At 38.2% G+C, this 20,628-nt stretch overlaps 1 protein-coding gene across 7 annotated transcripts in view; it reads left to right on the top strand.

Moving 5' to 3' along the window:
- CPLANE1 (ciliogenesis and planar polarity effector complex subunit 1) overlaps nucleotides 1-20,628 on the top strand; it is a 50,685-nt gene that overhangs the window by 6,384 nt on the left and 23,673 nt on the right. For all 7 annotated transcript variants that reach the window (XM_080972137.1, XM_080972138.1, XM_080972140.1 and 4 more), the window contains 17 exons: nucleotides 572-821; nucleotides 1,681-1,839; nucleotides 2,823-3,568; nucleotides 4,788-4,999; nucleotides 6,998-7,078; nucleotides 8,603-8,761; nucleotides 9,521-9,676; nucleotides 10,247-10,475; nucleotides 11,336-11,475; nucleotides 11,913-12,130; nucleotides 12,402-12,566; nucleotides 14,471-14,609; nucleotides 15,661-15,770; nucleotides 16,605-16,766; nucleotides 16,917-17,025; nucleotides 17,243-17,561; nucleotides 19,219-20,137. In XM_080972137.1, the coding sequence (XP_080828263.1) occupies nucleotides 572-821; nucleotides 1,681-1,839; nucleotides 2,823-3,568; nucleotides 4,788-4,999; nucleotides 6,998-7,078; nucleotides 8,603-8,761; nucleotides 9,521-9,676; nucleotides 10,247-10,475; nucleotides 11,336-11,475; nucleotides 11,913-12,130; nucleotides 12,402-12,566; nucleotides 14,471-14,609; nucleotides 15,661-15,770; nucleotides 16,605-16,766; nucleotides 16,917-17,025; nucleotides 17,243-17,561; nucleotides 19,219-20,137 (4,273 nt within the window). The remainder of the gene's footprint in view (nucleotides 1-571; nucleotides 822-1,680; nucleotides 1,840-2,822; nucleotides 3,569-4,787; nucleotides 5,000-6,997; nucleotides 7,079-8,602; nucleotides 8,762-9,520; nucleotides 9,677-10,246; nucleotides 10,476-11,335; nucleotides 11,476-11,912; nucleotides 12,131-12,401; nucleotides 12,567-14,470; nucleotides 14,610-15,660; nucleotides 15,771-16,604; nucleotides 16,767-16,916; nucleotides 17,026-17,242; nucleotides 17,562-19,218; nucleotides 20,138-20,628) is intronic.

Below are 20,628 nucleotides of genomic sequence, written 5' to 3'. Positions count from 1 at the left end.
TTCGTTCATTTCTTCTCTTTTAAATGTTTCACCTTTCAAATAATTTTTGCTTTTTCTGTGTCTTTCTTCTCAATATCTTGTTTCTCATTCATAGTTCTCTCCTATTTCTTATAATGGCTTTTCCTGCTGAACAAATGACATTTTCATCATGTAAGTACAAATTATTTAAGCCACTATTAGGATCATTTATTTATTTTTAAGCATGACTGTACTGAGTGGAGTTGATGAGGGTTGTAGTCCAAAACATTTCAAGGGCACCAGATTGGCAACTGCTGTGCTAGTGTAGGAGAAGATATTAATCTGAACTGGATTGTCCCCATAAAACTTTTGTGTTACATTGTTTAGTAATGTCCGACTCTTCGTGACCCCATGGACCAGGCACTCCTGTCTTCCACTGCCTCCCGCAGTTTGGTCAGACTCATGTTGGTAGCTTCAAGAACACTGTCCAACCATCTCATCCTCTGTGGTCCCATTCTCCTTGTGCCCTCAATCTTTCCCAACATCAGGGTCTTTTGTGTTACAGAACTGCTTTTACTTTACTTTTCTGATAATTTAGTATTTTATCTGTTAGATCACAGAACTCTTTGATGCAAGATCTGAATCATTCTAATGATTCATCAGCCTCTGAAGGGGATCTAATGAGGCAGAGATTTTCTGTAGCATCACATCCAAGTTTACCCTTCTTCATTGCCTCTGATGGGTATATAATCACCGTTCTTAAATTTTATGATGGTTTCTCACCCTCGGCATATATGAGGTCTTTGCTGCTTGATTCAGCCCAGAGGCTTGAAAAACTGCACCACAGCTTGATTAAATCTAAGGTATTGTTTCATTTGGTTTTCTACTGCAACATAGGTTTAATAGTATAGTTCTCAGATGCTTGCCTGGAATTGGTTCTACCCATTATTAATTGGTCACATTAGGATAATTCAGTTATTCACCTGGAATTGGTTCTAGACATTATTAATTGGTCACATTAGGATAATTCACTTATTCCATGATTAAATACTTACATTGCTTTAGCCTACTCAGTGTTGAGAAGGAAAGTTAATTTTAGGTTTCTGTTCAGAATGACGTGTTTGAATCTCTTCAGTTGTGTGATGTGAAATAAAGCACCCACAATGTTCACACTAGCCAGCATATCTGCCAAGATCATTGTCCAATGCCCTTCTCAAAATAACACCAGAAGCAAGCTTGGTAAGAGCAAGAGAGAAGGGTTTTTCAGTAATGACATCCAAGCAAATCAATGCCGCCACACACACACACACAATCTCAATAATAATCTGAAGTCTTTAACAGTTTCTGTTTTTGCATGCTTATCTGCTGGTTGTCTTGTATACATTTATTGATATTTTGCTAAGATGTTTCCAACAAGTTCCTCTTTCCTGATCCTGTCAAATCATTCTCTGTGTATGTAGTGAGAAATAAGACAAAATTTCCAATTATAAGTGTATAAAATTGCAGTCTGTATTTATAAACATCTTAGATATTAAATATAGATTAGGTTGTTTTTACTGCCCAGCAAGTCCATCTTAATCATGTTCTTTTAAAAGTTTCATCTCTTGACATATTTTTTGTGATCCATCTGCACTATCAGCTTCAGCATCACATTCATCAATATCTTTCAGATGTTCAGAATATAAAAATAGGATAATAAAACTATCATGTTGTTTCCCACAGTCCAAGGAGAAAAGGCTGCCATTGCAATCACTGTCCTCCTTAAAAGCTAATCTATTACAACACAATCAAAGTCAGAGCTCTGCTTTCTCTACCATTCCAAAATTTCTGCAAGAAGAGGAGGAAACAGTAGAGCTAAATGGAGAAGTAACACACTTGCAGGTATTCAAGTTTCCTTTGATGCTAGTTTCTTGATATAATGCAACATGAATTAGAATAATAGTATATAACACATATATTTGTTCTTCTGATCTGCATAGATGTCAGCTCTGTTGCATGGAAGACATCTTTTTAAAAAATAAATAAATCCTGATATGATACCTATAATAATAAAAGAAGGTTCTCACTGCCTCCATATATGTGCTTATAAGCCAATTTATGACTTGGGACTCCTAGCTTGGCTTGTGATGGCAATTTCACTTTTGTTCTAAGTACAAATATGCCCTTTATTTTCTTGAATGCATGTCAAACCATTATATACTTCACATCACCAACAAGACAAGAAACCTACCCTTCACCTCATTTTGAGTTATCAGTCTCTATCTCATATAATTGATTTATCTTGTTAATTGATGGGTATTATGGAATAATAGCTATTGTAGCCATCTGAATTATGCTCAAGATTAGACCCATTGAAATTAATAGATCTGTCATGTCCATTAATTTTAATTGGTCTACTCTAAGTAGAACTACTGTGAGATGCAACCATGAATCCCTTATATGTTCACAAAGCAAATACTAATGGCTAGGGTGCAAACAGTTCCCCATTCCATGGCAAAGTCTGTAATGTGGAACTGTATGTGCCCCAGACACTGGGATTGCTTTGTTCTGGTGAAATGATTGCAGTTGTTTTGAGTTTGGTTTGACATGTATCTGCAGCCTAGCTGTTAAGGTTTAGTTTGCATTGGGGAAAATCTATGGATCCTCATCCATCTCTATACAATACAAGACATGTCAAAAGGCACCATAACAATAGCCTGGATTATACGTTAAGTTTTACATTGAGTGACACAGCTCCACATATTTATTGCACAACTAGTACTTGTGAAACAGTTCCCAGAACAATTATGTGGGGTTCTTCTTTATATAAATGTGTGATAAAATTCACATGTATCAGATAATGAGTAATGTTATCTTCAATTTAGGATTATGAAGAAGAATCAGATTGTGACAAGTTGTTTCAGAGTCATTCCTTTATTTTGGGAAGCCAAAAAGGAGATACTTTTGTAACTGATGAAGGCCAGTTGGAATTTGCATCCATGTTTGACACCATTCACGCAATGGATGCAACAGGAGAAGAAGATGACACAGCTTTGGAACTGAACCATATCCAAAAAAATCTAATTGCAGCTTGGAGAGTAGGGATTTCAAGAAACATGCAAGAAAGAGACACTTTGTTAAATTGTACCATACGTTGCATTATATACTTTTTTAACATTCTCCAGTATGCAAAACTTAATGTTGCACGTTTAGATCACCCTGTCCGGAATTGTACCTGGATACAGTCAGTGTTAAAATGTTTCCAGCAATTTTTGTCTCTTCTAAGTTGGGATGGTAAGCATAGACAAATTCTGGGACATTTGATGAAGCTCACATTGCAAACCCTAAAGCTGATGCTTGTGGAACAACAAAACCAACTGTTCTCCAATAATCTTTTGGGAGGCTTCTCTCTGCTGAAGATGGTTACTCATTTTTTAAATGGCAAGAACGCACCTCAGTATGAGATACTTCCAGCAGCCCCGGAAGTTAATAATCAGGTGGAGTTTGATTCCATAATTGTGTCTGTGTTTCAAGCTATAGATTGGAGCAGCCACCAACATTTCTGTGCATTGAATTACATACTGAAGCTCTCTCCTCCAGCTGTAAACCTGTCCAGTAATTCAGAAAAGAGGTATTTATTATCTGTTTGAAAACTTATTTTTATAATTTGTAATTGTATTTATATATTTTTAAAAATTTGTCTTGAATGAAAGAAATAGACATTATTGGCTTACTTGAATTCTGAACAAAATAAGAAGACTGCAATGGCCAGATTTTTTTTTTAAAGGTAAGGTATTTTAGGTGTGGTTTACATGTACCAATCAAATATAACATTTTTTTTAAACAATTGGTCTTCATGCTGTGTTATAACTCTCCCCTCATCTCATTCAAAGCTGCTGCTCAAAAGAATCTGTGTTCATCCTTTATTGGGCTCAGAATTAGTTCCATGGTTCTTTGGATCCCAACCATTGTGCTGTGTTGCATAAAATGGGAGTTGCAAAATATATTATTTCCTTTGTTTATTCAGTTTCTTTCCTACTCCTTTCCAGGGTCTTGGGTAGCTATTGCAATTAAAATAAAACACCCAATCAAATTAAAAGATATCGCATACAGTATGTGCTAGTCATTGACTGCCATTCTAAGAGGGATAGTTCTAAAGCTTTTTTGTGACATTGTGTGATATTAGACTTTGCTGGATTTCTAAGGGATGGGAGAGGAGTTTTTTCATAGGATCTTAAAAGTTCTTACTTAGGCTTAAATGGTCAAAGTGAAAATTCAAAAAGTTGCACCCACCATACATATGCCATTATTAATTATTACTTGGATAATAGCTTCCTTATCTGGCTTTTAGTTAAATAGGCTACAGTTGTCAGTGGTATCCAACCTTACAAGAGATTACTTTATGGTTAAGGAAAAATGTTGCAGATACAATGTAATTAATGTTTAAGTAGACTTTTTGTGTGTCCTTTACATAAACATTAACACCTCAGAAATCCACATTCTATAGAAGTTTAGTGTTATTGAGTTAATAAGTTGCTTTGTAACTTTTATCTATCTTGATCATAGTAAATTTATATACAGTATATTTAGCAGGGAAATCTTGAGAGTTAATTTTTTCACCACAACTAGCAATAATAAATTCAACAGAAGGTAAATAAAAGTAGTGATAATTGTGATAATGCACGGAAGTATCTGATAGGCTTAATTCACTGATTTACTAGCTTAATTCACTGATAAGTGAATTAAAACATAATCTGAAGTTTTAAGGCATTATTTCCTAGCATATTAGCATCACTAATTTTCTCTGATCTGACTTTTGCTGTAAATATTTGATTCTTTTTCAACTTCAGGGTAATTGTAATGTGGCAACTGTTATATAAGCATGTTCTTTGGTACTGGACACAGTTAAGGAGAAAAGCGCATAAATCAAGCAAGCCAGTAACTGAAATACAAATTACGTATGAAGGACCAACCGTTGAAGCACTGGCAAGTCATACACAGGCAATTTTACAGTCTTCAGGAGAAAGATTAGAACGAATACTGAAACTCAACTCTGTGATTGGTTAGTATCATGCAGAACACTGTGATCAGTTGATTTTTGTAACAGTGGACAATTTCCTGAGCTTCAATTTTGATACTATTCTTCTGCAATAATAATGAGTGGGACAAAAAGTCAGCTCCATATTTTATTAATTTTGTAATTGCACATATGTTTCAGTATGTCAATTAAATTAGCATTTAGAGTTTGCTTAGCCAATAGCTGGGAAGCATTACATTGTTGTGATACATAACGGAAGTGACCTTCCATTTTGAACCTTCAGATGGTTTATCCTGGTTGGGTAAAGATGTCCATGCTGCTTTGAAGACGCAATAATTTTACTTATCTTAAAGAAAGCAATTTAGATTTTACTGACATTAACAGTTATTGTCCAGTATCAAGTTTCTTAGCAAGGTACTTGAAAAGGTGGTGGCATTTCAAGTCTAGAGAGTGTGGCATGATACTGAATTCTTCATTCTGTTTCAGCTCAGTTTGCAGCTGCCTCCATCACCCTAGTGTGTCCCTTTTGGTTCTCCTGGAACCAATGATTTTCAATACCATTGACCATTGTATGCTTCTGAGTTGCTTTGCCAGAGTAAGAATTGGGGCAAGGATGTTACAGTGCTCTGATCCATTCTGGGGGAGCATGTCCAGAAGGTGGTGCTGGAAGACTTCTCTGTCCCTTAGCTGCAGGGGTTTTTTTTATCTTGCTCCTTATACATTTTAACATCTGCATAAAACTGCTTGGAAGGGTCACCTGGTGTTTGTGCCAAGCTGTTGCTATTATGCAAATGACACACCGCTATGACATGTTTTAGTGAACTAATCCTGGGGAGTTTGTGTAATCCCTGAATTGATTTCTGGAGGCAGTTCTGATTTTAATAAGGGTAAATAAGATGAATCTTAATAAAGATTGTATTTTACTTTTTCTTTAGCTTTTATTTGTAGTTTACACATTTTATTGTAATTATTTTACCTGTTGCTAGAAACTGTTTGGTAGGGACATTGTCCCAAACATTTCTAATTAACTAATAAACCTAATTAATTAGAAACATGTCTAATTAATAAATAACAAAATTTCTGGTCTAGACACCTGACAATTTAAAATTTGTTTCCTTTCTCCAAAAATATCCTGTGCTTGTAATAATATGTTTTACAGTCTGCAGCTGAAGGTAGCATTGAACATTGTGGCAGTTTTATGATGCTATTTTATTCATCCAACTCCCTTGCCAACTCTGCCTACCCCTCACCAAATCCTCCACCCTCTTGGATCTTGCCAAACCCACCTACTCCCTTTAGAGCTCTGCAGACCACTCTCCCCTCCCCTCCAGCTCCCTTGGAAGAGTTCCTCTGCAGCTCACTGGGGCCTTCATGCTACATCCATTTCTCTCTTCTCTTTCATCCACAACCTCCAGTGCGGAGGCTGAAATGCTGTCATCACTGTGAGGTGGACAGCAGCAGAGTAGGATAGTTGCTTGGGAGCTGCCCTAGACTATCCTGAATATCCAACTCCCTTGCCAACTCTGCCTACCCCTCACCAAATCCTCCACCCTCTTGGATCTTGCCAAACCCACCTACTCCCTTTAGAGCTCTGCAGACCACTCTCCCCTCCCCTCCAGCTCCCTTGGAAGAGTTCCTCTGCAGCTCACTGGGGCCTTCATGCTACATCCATTTCTCTCTTCTCTTTCATCCACAACCTCCAGTGCGGAGGCTGAAATGCTGTCATCACTGTGAGGTGGACAGCAGCAGAGTAGGATAGTTGCTTGGGAGCTGCCCTAGACTATCCTGAATATTCCTCCCTGGATTGTTTGTCCGTTTGATTCTGTCTCTCTTCCACCTTGAGACAAGACACTCTCCAATGCTGCTGTCATGGTCCAGCAGCTCTCAGTAGTCTGGCATCACATTAGTTAGCAGCAGCGTCCCTCAGCAGTCAAGTGAACAGCTGTGTGACAACAGCCTTACTCTTTTACTGTATGTTAAGAAATGTATTGACTATTGGCTGAAATTTATTTATTTATTTAGGTGAGGAGCAATTTCTAATAGGGTCTTATAAAGAATCAGTGGAGGCATGGGAGAGAGCTCTTCAAGAAATAAAAGGAAAAGGTAAGGTAATAAGAAACTCTAAGCTTATTCTCATTGGAAAAGTGTTCTAGAGAAAGCGTAATAAATTGTGCAGTGGACATTTATTTTCTTCTATACATTGGCATAAACGTATGGAAGAAAATTTCTATACATTTTAAAACCTAAAACGGTCGTTTTTAGAGACCTGCCTTTTTCATAAGTCTACTGAGTGGCAACTCCTCTGCCAAGCCCTCTGCTTAGAGAACACTATTCCCAAAGAGGTTTGCCTGGCATGCACATTAACATCCCTTTGGGGTCAAGTGAAGACCTTTCTGTTCTCTCCAGCCTTCAGTTAGTAATATATTCCTACTGCTGGAGTTTTTAGTTCGTTGATTCTTATATTAATCATGCTTAGATGTTTGGGAAAGATGGATTTTTGCTTTTAGGTTTGATCGCTTTTAGTCTAGTTGATTGTTGGTACTTTTATATTTGTATAATAATAATAATAATAACAACAACAATAACAACAACAACAATAATAATAATAATAATAATAATTTATTATTTATACCCCGCCCATCTGGCTGAGTTTCCCCAGCAACTCTGGGCGGCTCCCAATCAAGTGTTAAAAACAGTACAGCATTAAATATTAAAAACTTCCCTGAACAGAGCTGCCTTCAGATGTCTTTTAAAGATAGGATAGCTGCTTATTTCCTTCACATCTGAAGGGAGGGTGTTCCACAGGGTGGGCGCCACTACTGAGAAGGCCCTCTGTCTGGTTCCCTGTAACCTCACTTCTCTCAATGAGGGAAACACCAGATGGCCCTCGGCGCTGGATCTCAGTGTCCGGGCTGAACGATGGGGGTAGAGATGCTCCTTCAGGTATACAGGACCAAGGTATACGTAATCTGTTGCTAAAGAATTCTTTGTGCTTCTTGTAAGTTGTCTAGAGACCTTGGTATAAGATGACAAGTGAGTCAAAAACATTTGTATCTGGGTTTTAACTTTTTGAAAAATGGCAACCCTAGTTTACAGTGTTAAGAGTAGAACTGGGAAGATTCATATTCAAATGTCCACTCAACCACAAAGCTTCATATGTGATGTTTATCACCTTAGCATTCATTACAGAGTTGTTGTTTGGAGAGGGATCCCACATACATCATTCTGAGCTTCTTGGAGGAAGGCTGGGATATAAATGCAATAAATTAAAGCAAATGTTAGGTTTGACCATTGCATTTCTTCTGTCACAGTAACTGGAGAACCTTCACCTTTTCAACTTCTCTTTGCTTTGTGTCTTTTGAAGTACTGGAGTTGAAGAGCATTATTCAAACAATATGGACCCATTCCTGTTTGAATTACTGTTAACAGTAACCATGAAAAAAATTCAATGGAGTTGGTTTTGGTCCTGTATAATCCTATTCACCTTATTTGTTCCTTCTGTATGTGATAGTACATCTGTGGGTGGGTGAGGAGAGCTCAGTACACTCATATAGGTTGGGTTTATTTTTCATTACATCCCCAGGGTTTATATTTTTAACTGGATAATTATTTTGCTTTTTAATACAGGAGGCAAGAGAATACCTTTTCTTCAAACTCGATATTATCTTGCTATATTATATTGCCATCTGTATCACTACAATGTAAATGAGGCTCAGGGTCTGTGCGATCATCTAGTGAGCGAGCTTCTAAAACGAACTCAAATATCTGAAAGGGATGATGTGTCAGGTATGTGAATGTGGAATATCCTAGTATAGTTAAATGAATGATGTGTAACATAATTTGTCATTTTATCCCATTATTTAAAACTTTAATATTATTGCAATAGAGTGGTTTTTTTGTTTTATAGTGATTATAGAATTTATATTTAAGACTTGACTAAGCATCTGTTAGTTGCTTAATTTTTAAAAGTCCGTTTAAGAATTCTTTATCTATTTTAAATATATATTTCCCTCAGAATTGTAGAAGTATGGTGACAAACAGCTGTCTTTCATAGTTAGCAAGCTGGTTAAAAGATCAGATTTTAAAGTCCCATTAGTTTGAATGAGATATTGTCCTTCAAGCTTAATATCTGGCTGTGATTTAATAACACTATAGTTTGGTGTAATCAAGTACAGTGTAATGTTGCAATCATATATGCACTTTTTTGAAAGTAAGTCCTGTTGGACTTAGTGGGACTTGTACCTCAGTAAATAAATGTAAGATTGCACAGTTAATCAGGTTTTATTGTTACTGAATTCTTACTAAAGGAATTCTACAGAGTGAAGCTTACGTATGAGTTGTCATCATGCAGGAAGGCAAAGTTGATGTACAAAAGAGGCTTCTAGGGTTTTATTTTGGAAAGACCAAAGAATTCTTTCAGCACAATATGTAATGTACCTTTGCCTTAAGTAGCAATGAGGGTTGATAGGCTTGAATTTATCAGCTATATCTTTTTATTTCTATAGCAGATATTTTGTTTATGTAAGACTCTTTAAACTCTTTTAGGTGCTGAGCAGATGATAACAGATGTTCATACTGAAGCTATATTAGCAGTGGTTCAGTCTCTGGCACGATTCATGGCAGCTTACTTCACTAATGAACCACTTTATGTGCTTCCTCCACATAATGTTGATGTTTTACCCCCGCTTCATATCAGACAAGGTATTCTGTTAATGCTGTCACATGTTCTGGTTTACTATCATCCAGACAGAGTTAGGATTTCAAAGCCCCATTGATGTTAGTGGGAGAAGAGTTTTCCTCAAAACTTCGTATCTGCCATTTTTATATTAGTTTAGAGTCTCTTGTCTCAGGCTCATTTTAGAAAAATCTCTAACCTCCCCCCCACACACACACACACATTGGAGTGATAATCCTTCCTTCTCTTATCTTGTGTAATTTTTTGAGTGAAGATTGATTTTCCTTTCTGAATGCATTTCTCATTATGAGTTTTTGATGTGCATTCACATTTCTGTTCTAGCACAAACAATTAAAAATAAGTGGGGAAAGGGAAGAACAGCAAAAATCAAGAGTCATGGTAATTCCCACAAAAAGCATGGTCTGAATGATACATTGCATTATGAAGACTGTAATTCACACTTATTTGCGAGTAATTCAATTGGAACTCAGGGGATTTTCCACTTAAAGATGTGTAGAACTCATTTGGAAATCATACAGGAAGCAGTTAACAACAAAGCAAACATAGCTAACTAATAAACTTCCTTTGTATCTTAGACAGGTGTCTTCGTATTGTCCCACTACAGCACCCCATAGTCACCAATGCAGTTAGGGACCACGGTCTCTCGTGCGTCTGGACAGTTGAATATGCTCTTGATTTGTTGCTTGTTGGTGGACTAATTCCGGAAGCTGTGTGGCTAGCATATAAACTTGGAGACTGGAAAATGGCTGTTTCAGTTGGGGTGGCTTATCAACTGTATTGTCAAAGTAGCAGTGGCTTCCCAACGTAAGTTGTGTGTGTATAAATTACAGAACTGCATGCTGCAGTGTTATTTTGCTTATGAACATATAATATCTACTATTTACAATAAAATTAACTGAATGCCTTTATATCTATCTTTTATTATTCCTATTTTTGTAAAAGAAAAAAGATAACATTGTCTTGTGTTGGTGATTTGGACAATAGTAGTTTGGAAGAAGATATGCTCTTTGCTCCTTTGACTCCTGCCCTCAACCTGATTCTTTCACATAGAGATAAGGAGGGCTCTGCAAGGAGTGCAGTATTATTGGGTGGTGGAATGATTAGGACAGATAATTTACATCTTTTAACTGAAAGGCATAGTTCCCAGGAGTGCCATATAAACATAGCTTGATAATGACAGTGGTGTCTTCCATTCTATAATTCCAGTGGTGGTGCATCTAGCTGATAGCTGCAGTAGTTGTAACATGATAGCTGCAGTAATTGTAACATAAGGTTACCAGATTTTTTTCAATGAATCCGGGGACACTTCTCAACTTCAATGGATTTTGTATGGGGACTCATTTGTAAATCCGAGGACTGTCCCCAGGAAATGGGGATATCTGGTAACCTTATTGTAACATCAGTTGAGCAAAGCAATCGCTAGCCTTCTGGTCACCAATTATGAAGTATCTGTGTCCACCATTTGAAAGTATCAAAAATACCAAGTGGGAAAGAACTGGTCCTAAAGCCCTTCAGATCATTACACAATACAGATGTTCTCTGTGCCTGTCATACTTTTTGAATTGTCACTGTACTTCCATAGATCCCATATATAACTGCACAGAAGTCATTCAGAGAGCAACAGTTAGAGACAAGCTAATCTCTTTTTCTTGATTCACTCTCAGGTCACAAAAAGTAGAATTCTGCATGCCATTACACTTGACTCCAACACAAATCTTTCAAGAAAAATTACAATCTTTTTTGGGCAAGCCAATCAACAGTGAAACATCAAATGAAGGAGACCCCAAATGCAAACAGTTCACAGGTGTGCAATTTATACATCTGAGTTCATTTTCTTGAAGTTGTTTTTTAACACATTTGTGGAAATGGTATGATTTCATGCAGTTATCCACCCTTTTCCACGATCAGGGAATGACCAGAGATGCTAGGCCAGAGATGCTAATGTGAATGCCATTTGTTTAATTATCTGTTCAGAGTTTCTGCATGTCCATGTTATTCCTTTACACACTTCTGCATTTTTTATATGAACTATGATTCAATTCTCATTTAGATGGGAGATCTGTGTTTTCATCCTACTTGCAAACTCATGTCCAGAGATTAGTATTAGCAAACTGCTCTTTGGGCCCCTGGTGGTTATGTTTTAGGGTCCCATAGAGCACTATTTCCCCCAGTGCTATTCAGCATTGATTGGAAGCATTATTAATGCATTTGTTTATTACTTCCTCTGCTGTCTGTCTTTAGATCCTATTGAAGAGGAAGATGTAAATGTAATTTTTAGTTCAATAGAAGAAATACTGAAAGCAGCTGTTATGGCAGAAACAGACATACTGTCAGGGACACTTCAACTTTTGGTGGACTCTGCCAAGGACCTGAGCAGAAAGTTTTGTGGTTTGGTGCCTGATGGCTTATATCTTCCTGCACCACCCTTATATTGTCCTCAACCATCATTTCCTGGTGAAGTAAGTATATTTGGAAGCCATTTGATTTCTTCTTCTACTTTGTCTACACTTGACCTGAATTAGATGTTTCTTTTGCTTTTGGATTTTGAAACCATCCTGCTTTGGGGGGGGTGTTTTGGGGGGAGTCCATTAAGCGTATCTTAGAATTCCAGCCATAAATATAGAAAAGGGGTTAGGGTGGAGATAATTGAGTGGAGAATCTGCATTGTACTTGTCATTTTCATTGTTCATTGTCATACCCTTTATCCCCTTTTAATTTTGCAATATTTAGGAAGAACACATCGATTTAGCATTAAGAATGGAGAGAGTTTGTCGGCAGAAGGTATCTGGAGTTGTTCAGCGAATTCTTCTCCTTTTTCGGGCAGCACACTGTTCTTTCCCTGCTGCTCAGTGGTATATTGTGCAGCTGAAACGGGCACGGAAAATAATGCAAAAGGTATACTGATGAAAGTGCTTTAAACTTTTCTTATAACTGATAATAACTAACTTTTGTCGCCTGCTAAATATGGTTGTGATTTTTTATTGATTTTATTGTTTTTTTGTAAGCCAATTTACGTGGTGAATAAATTTTATGAAATAAGTATAAGGTGGGATCTATAAACTGCACCTCAAGTGTCAATAGGCAGGGTTAAGAGGTGCAGATTTAGCATTTGATGGAAGGAGTATAATGAAGTGCCAGATGCACCTCTGTGGGGAGTGAGTTCCACAGCTTAGGGGCCACCACAGAAAATGCCCTCTCCCGGGCTGCCAGCCCTCAAGCCTCTGAGGGCAGAGAAAGTACCAAGTGGGCCCCCTCTGCCAATCTCAGCACTCAAGAGGGTCTGTAGGGAGGGAGGCAAGTCTTTTAGATATTTGGGGCTTTGAATCTTGGTTGGAAAGGGGGGACATGTAATAAAAAGGAGAATTCCTGGTTGCCTAGATCCAGGTTTGGGGCAAGAACTCTTTGGTGTGAGAACCCCAGCAAAGATTTAAAAATAAAATATGCAACAAAGTAAAACATGTAATTATAGACTGTTAGACCTTTAAAATATCCCCTTCTAAGTTGCTTCCAAAGTTCCTCTCTTTCCTTAGCTTAGAAAGAGACCACACGTTTGGTAAGTAAAAAATGGCTTACAGTGGAACCTCGGGTTGCGAACGTGATCTGCGCGGGAGGCATGTTCGCAACCCGCAGCACTGTGTCTGCGTACTCGCATGATGCAGTTCAGCACTTCTGCAAAGCATGATTTAGCGCTTCTGTGCATGCGCAAGTGCCGAAACCTAGAAGTAACCCGTTCTGGTACTTCCAGGTTCGGCACAGTCCGTAACCCAAAAACATGCAACCCAAGGTATGACTGTACTTACAAATTATTCAAAGGTCAGATTCATGTGCTTTTCCATATAGCATTAAGAAAAGACAAAATATAGATTCAAAAGTGATGAATGTTTCTAAAATATTTGCATAGAAACACAAAGATGGTTTTGTAGAAAACCATGCAGTCTGAGCTTGCAGCAGCCAGCCCAGACCAATTTACACGTCAGAGTTCACATGGTAGAGTGATGGGGGAACAAAAAGCTTGATAAACCTTGATAACTTTTCCTCCCAAGGTATGGGGGAGTGACTTAACTAAGCTAGGCAGGACAGCATACTCTTCATACAGTACCCCTTCATTCATTCATTAAATGTAAGCAAGTTGGTAATATGAGGCTGATTATCTCATAAATCCCTTCCCAGGCAAATATAACAATTGCATGTAAATTAATGAACCACCCAGAATCCCATCTTGACGAGAAGGTTCTTGAAACTCTCCTGGTAGGGGCTTGGTGAGAATGTCAGCTTTCATTTCTTAGGTTTGACAGTGTGCCAATTCAACAAGTTCATCTTATATCACCTGACTCACATAGTGGTATTTCATCCTAATAATGTGTTTAGTTCTTGCATGAAACTTCTTGCTCTGAGATAATTTTGAATAGCTTTGGATGTGCTCCATCAATCAGACAGGTTTCTCCCCAAACAACCCAAAGTCCATAGTCTGTTGGTCAATCCAGACCAGTTTTCTGCATGCCTCTGTTGCAGCTGTGTACTCTGACTCTGTGGAAGAAAAAGCTACAGTAAACAAGACCCAGTAAACAAGACCATTTTCAAACATAAAGAGAAAGCCACCTGTTGATTTGTAATCCTTTATGTCTCTGGCCTAGTCAGCATCCATGTAACCTAGATGAAAATGCTTCTTTAGGGACATGTAACAATGTCCAGACATCCCAGAAATGAGAACTTGGGACACATAACACCTCTGTCTTTTCAGGAACACTTGTTTATCTAAATTGTTCTCTTGTAACCTTTGCTTTTTTCCACTCTTTCAGATTCGCAAGAAAGGTGCTCTTCCCTCATTAAGTGCTCTTCCAGAAAATTTGCTTAATTATTCTAAATGTCATACGGTGTTCTTAAGGCCTACATCTTCTGGTGATCGTGGACTTGACAGTGTTTCGTGTAAAACTATAGGTTTGTATCTAGAGAAAAGTGCACAGATGCTGTAAATTGTTGAAATGGAGTAAAAGGTCAAGTTGGAGTGGCAATGCCTATTCACAATTGTCCTTTTGAAACACCCACCCTTCGTTCTGAAGGTATTTGTCTACTAGTTTAGCCAATGAACCTAGAAAATAGCAAAGACCCTTTGTTCCAACTCCTTGCCATTTTACTGATCACTTACTGTGAAAGCTACCTTTGTTCTCCTAAGACTTGAAAATGATGTGCTAAATATAATATTTGACCTGTTGTTGAAAAGAGTATAAAAACGAAGAGTCAGATTCTCAGCTCTAGTTCTTTTCATGTTGACTCTCAATCAGTAGACAGGTCTGTCTACTAGAAGTGCTTTAAGGGTGTATTCATCAAAGTTAGAAGGAACCTCTTGCAAAGCACAGCCAGTTCGGTCCCCACATGTAAAGAGTCATTTTTTCTTTGGGGGCTTTTATGTCATGAAACAGTGCTGAACAGAAGTTCATGAAGCTTCCTGAAGACATCTAAAGTGAATGTAGTCTGATCAATGTGAATTTTGCAGAAAAACATTTGGATTTCCTCTCCCTTAATGAAATGCCACCTGACACAAAATTGTATTCCAACATGAATGCACCATTATAAGCTATTTTAAGCCATTATAAGTAGGCTAATTTAATTTACCCCAAATCTGGGAATGTGGTCAGATTTATTTAAGAACCTGGAAGGTGCAATGGACCACTTCATCACCTAAATCATTGTTTCCCTTTTATGTACTAATCCTGTCTTTCCCCCCAGGAAAGTCTATCAAATATTACTTGCCCATAGGATGAGGAATATACTTCTTAAAAATTAGTATTTCCATTTGAAGCTTATTGACAAAACATGCTGCTACAACAGTCTGTGAGCAAATATCATTTTTTAAAACCAACATTTTTTTAGATACTGCCACTTATAAGTTAATGATTTTTAGTGAAAATGTTGATAATTTATATTTATTTTACAACATTCTTGTTCTCTTGCTTGATCAAGACTTTATCTCTCTGGCTTGCTCTCACAGCATGCTTTAGAGAACTATGCGCATTGTGTTGGATGTTTCATGTTCGTGAAAGATTATCTGACAGTTGCAGACGGTACCAAACTGCAAGAGAGAATTTGGAAAATCAGAAGGTAATATTAATAGCATAGAACTTTAACATCATAGGCAACCATACTGTCATCTTTCAATTGCTCTTAAATGGCCATCTTATAAATGACATGTTTGTGCTCAAAAAAACAGCCAAGACTGAGGCTCACAATATAGATACAATGCAGACATCTTAGTTTTAGCCCAGATCCACCCCACTCACTTATAAAATGGGTGCATGTGTCCAGTTTTAAAAGCCAAAGCAGAGTTTGTAGCAGTGCTGAACTCTGTCCACAGCCTGCATTCTCAGGCATACTTAGGAAGCTGCCTTACACTGAGTGAAACCAGTAGTCCATCTAGCTCACTATTGTCAGTAGTCTCTTACAATCCTACCTGGAGATGCTGAGGATTGAACCTAGCACCTTCTGCATTCAAAGTAGATGTTATTCCCCTGAGCTATAGGCCTTCCTCTAAAATTTCTGGGGGGGCGGGGACGGATATAGAAGCAGCAGAATTGAATAAAGTCTCCCAAGTCTTTACACATGTCCTCTGTTTACCTGGGGCTTGCCAGGTGAGAAGCTGCACACATCTCTGAAGGACCCAAAAGAAACAGAGAACATGTTCATGTATCTTCCAGTTGAACTTGCTTCTAGTGTTGAGTATCATCTGGGGGGAAATGTGGAGGAAGGGAAGGTTGTGGAGGGGGAGAGTTTAGTTTTCCTAACCTATGCTCTCCTTTTTGCTCCTAAAGTTGGGACTTGGACCCAATTCCATATTTTATATGTTATTGGGACATACCTAGGTTTAAACAAACAGATCTGCTGCCATCACAGGTAGTTTGAGACTTTTACACCTATTGCTTTGTGTTATTTCTTTAGGAATGTAAGACAACTGAATTTGATGCCTGTATAGTTGAACACTCTTTCAGTGCATTGGAGTGGGCTTGCCGAATGCTGCCTTTTGCTAGGTTCATGAATGTTGAAGAACTTGTACAGGATATAATTTTAAGCCTTACTGGAGAATTGCCACCAACCAAAAAGGTAATATTATCTAGATCAGAAATTATAGGGGATTACAGAGTTTAGCTTCCTTTATTAATATTTTCTTTTTCATATTTGTTGTTGTGTGTAGATCTTCCAGAACCTATGTTAATTAGCTTAAAATTATCTTGACATTGTTCTTTTGTACAGGTGGCAGAAATTTTGGTGAAAGCATTTCCAAACCCTGATGATGTAAGAGTCCCATTAAGAGATAAATATAATGCTCTGCACCAGCGACTTAGACACTGCGTAGTCAAAGGTACCATTAGTGGTGATGAAAACAAAGTGGACAACTAACTTATCAGCATTTTCTTAAAAAAAAAACCAACAACAACACAAAGCAAACCAAAAAACCACCCCTTAGAAAGTGGTGGAATGTTCAAAGGGTCATATGTTATTTGAAAGGCATTTTGTATGTATATACTGTAGTCTCTGTAGAAAAAGCATAGTAACAAATCTTATGTCTCTTTGATTAGGTCCCAACAATGAAGAAATAATGTCTGTTGTAATACAGGCTTCGCACAAAGTGAATATGAAAACATTAAAGCGTGTGATAAGGAACATAGGACCCCATCAAAGAAGCATCTGGGAGCCACCAGAAGAGGAGACACAAGATCCTGAAGCTTATTGCTATGATAGATTTTCTTTGGGAACTAGTCTAAGCAGAAGCACAATTTCAGATCTGGGAAACTCTCAGGTTTATAGTGATGCTGAAACAGCGGACTCAATCTCAGAAGCTTTGATGTTGGAAGAAACAAGAAGGCACGTTTCTTCTCAGACGCAAGAACATCACAAGTATGAGTTTATGATATTGCTGAATATAGTTCATTTCACCTTCCAGCCCTTCATAGCAAGTTAATACTTGGGCAGTCGAGAAAAGTCCAATGTAACTGCTCCGCATGTTTAATTGGAAATAAGCTACACTGTATTCAGTGGAGTGTATTCCCGGGTAGGGGTGCATTGGATAGTAACAAGCAATTCTGCTTCTGTAGCTCCATCAGTGTCTGGGAACTACATGGAAACTCAGCAGAGTAGTAGTAGTAACTATCTATCTATCTATCTATTTAGTTAGTTAGTTAGTTAGTAGCCTGCCCAACATTGTGTGAGTCTACTGTCAGCCTCCATTGATTGAAAAATGTTGTTTCCCTACCAGAAAGACATTAAAAAAATGTTTTGAAATGATCATATTAAGGTATAATTAATAACCCTTTCAGTTTCAGTTAACAATTGTGATTCCATATGGAGTTGACATTAGTTTGACAGCTGTACAGTGGTACCTCTGGTTACGAACTTAATTCATTCCGGAGGTCCGTTCTTAACCTGAAACCCTTCTTAACCTGAGGTACCACTTTAGCTAATTGGGCCTGCTGGCGCGCGATTTCTGTTCTCATCCTGAGATAAAGTTCTTAACCCGAGGTACTACTTCCAGGTTAGTGGAGTCTGTAACCCAAAGTGTTTGTAACCCTAGGTATTTGTAACCTGAGGTACCACTGTAATTGGTGCAGGACTATTTTCATCTTTTATTCTAATAATAGTGCAGGGATTGCTAACGCAGAACCTGTGGCTACCAGGTTGGTGGCCCTCATGTTTTTTGGCAGGGGTGGGGGATGTGTTTTCTTTTAATAGGATTTTGGAAGGGAATTTCTAAATTTGGGGAGGAGTGCCCCTTTTGGTATCAATCTCAGGAAACATTGGAAGAGTGCGCCTTCGGGGATGAAGTCAAACCGTTGGAGAGTTACAATGCCTACTGTTGCTTTATATTTTTCCTGGTACTGGGAAATTCTGCCTGTTTTTATTAGACAGCAACAGCATGGGTGGGTGGGTGTATTTGAAGGTGGGGGAATCAATATTATATGATCTCCACAGTCAGGACCAGTAGGACATAAGTAACTTCCACAGCATGCATATGGTTGTCTCATGGTGGAGGGAGCAGCAATGATTATACTCACATTTCATGTTATACCATGCCCTCATGGCAGCCATTTGTGACTGCCGCACACAGTTTATCAAAATTTGGAATGTCCCTACTGGTCCCAAAAGGTTGGTGATCTTTTTAATGGCTAGATGGACTTTTTGAGTCATGTTAACAGTATTGAAAACAGAAAACCTGCATTTATGTACAGTCATACCTCAGGTTAAATGTGCTTCAGGTTGAGCATTTTCAAGTTATGCTCCGTGGTGACCCGGAAGTAACAGAGCGCATTACTTCCGGGTTTCGCCGCATGCACAGACACTCAAAATGACAGGCATCACGCACATGCGGGGAAACGGCAAAATGCGATGCGCACTCGCATCTTACGTTCTACTCAGGGTGCAACCGGGGCTCCGGAATGGATCCTGTTCGCATCCAGAGGTACCACTGTATTTAATTTGTTTGTGGGTTTTTTCAAGAAAAAGAGGTCATTTGTTAGTTGATTGCCCTGTCTAATATATTTGTTGTGATCTCTTGTAGAGAAGTTTCCAACTGTGCAGGAGAATTGACTGGATACGATGGAAGTACTGAAAAGCTAAAAGACTTAAATGTAGAAGGAAAATGTATTATAAAAGAGAACTGCAAAGGCTTAACCAATCAGCATGTTTTGCCTCTAGTCGGTGAATGGGAATTTGAACGTGATGATGACGAATATGTTAAGTTTTTAGATCTGTTTTTAACATACATGCTTGAAAGAGATCTGGCCAATCACAAAGACTCTATGATTCCTTTTCTGATGAGCTTTTCCACACTCCTTAGGGAACATGAACTCAACTCTTTCCTTTTTGATGTTCACACAACACTGAAACGTCGACAGATCAGAAATAAAGGCCAACATGTTTTTAGGGCTGGTTCTTGCTACACTCCTGTTTTTGATCCCAGTGCTGCTAATCTGGATCCTTTGTGTGATGATAAGAAAAAGGTTTCTAATAAACCAGCTGTGCTTGAGACTTCTGTTTGTGACTCAGTGATGAGACTCACTGCAAGAAGAGGATTATTTGGTCTAAGCCAGCAATCTATTTATGGTGCACGAGATTCCTGTAAAGAAAAAACTCTTGCGCCTGTATTAACTCAACGTTTGTCTGAACAAACTTCTTCCCCCCAAACAGCTCCTGTTCATAGATATATCTACAAAGCAGTTCAGGTAACCAATATTCTACAAAGAACAGAACCAACTCCAGACATGAACTTTAAATTTAACAATGTAGCTCGCTTGCTTGAATGGATGATCAGATGGTCTGATAGAAGACTGCTTTATGATCCCATCTCCACAGAGCCATTTCAGGAATGCCAGCCAATGATGCATGTAAAAACATCTGCATCTGCCATACTTACATCATTGTGGCTTTTAGAGCAAAATTTCTCCAGTGAATCACAAAATCAAAATGTCCATCTTTGGGTAAGTAAGAGAAATTAAACCCACCAGGTTTGGTTGCTAGCTAATATGCATCAATGTACAAATAAAATCTGGATACAGAAAGACCACAAATTTAGAGTGGACATTTCCTAACTCCTAATACTTGCCTCAGGAATATTTGCATTCTATATCTTATTTTAAATGTAACTTCCCCCAAATGTAAGAATCTCAATAATATCCATTGTGAGCAACTCAGACCTCTCCCCAACTCTTTGTATGTATTAAGGAGGGAAAACACTTTATAAGCTGTAGTGTAGTTGGGGGGCTTTAATTTATTGTTTGTTCCACACTGTGCCATATTTAAGCTGCAAACCTATTCACACTTTCTTGAGAGTAAACAACATCAAACTCAGTTGGACTCATTTCTGTGTCAGGGTGGGGGATGAATTTAGCAAATGTGATTCATGAAGCAGACTCATCAGACTTGCATTTCCTGGACTGATGTACGAAAATGGGTCATTTTCAGAATCCAC

Source organism: Podarcis pityusensis (genome assembly GCF_964106645.2).
Source record: "Podarcis pityusensis genome assembly, chromosome: 11".
NCBI lineage: Eukaryota > Metazoa > Chordata > Lepidosauria > Squamata > Lacertidae > Podarcis > Podarcis pityusensis.
This window is presented reverse-complemented; position numbering and strand designations above follow the sequence as displayed.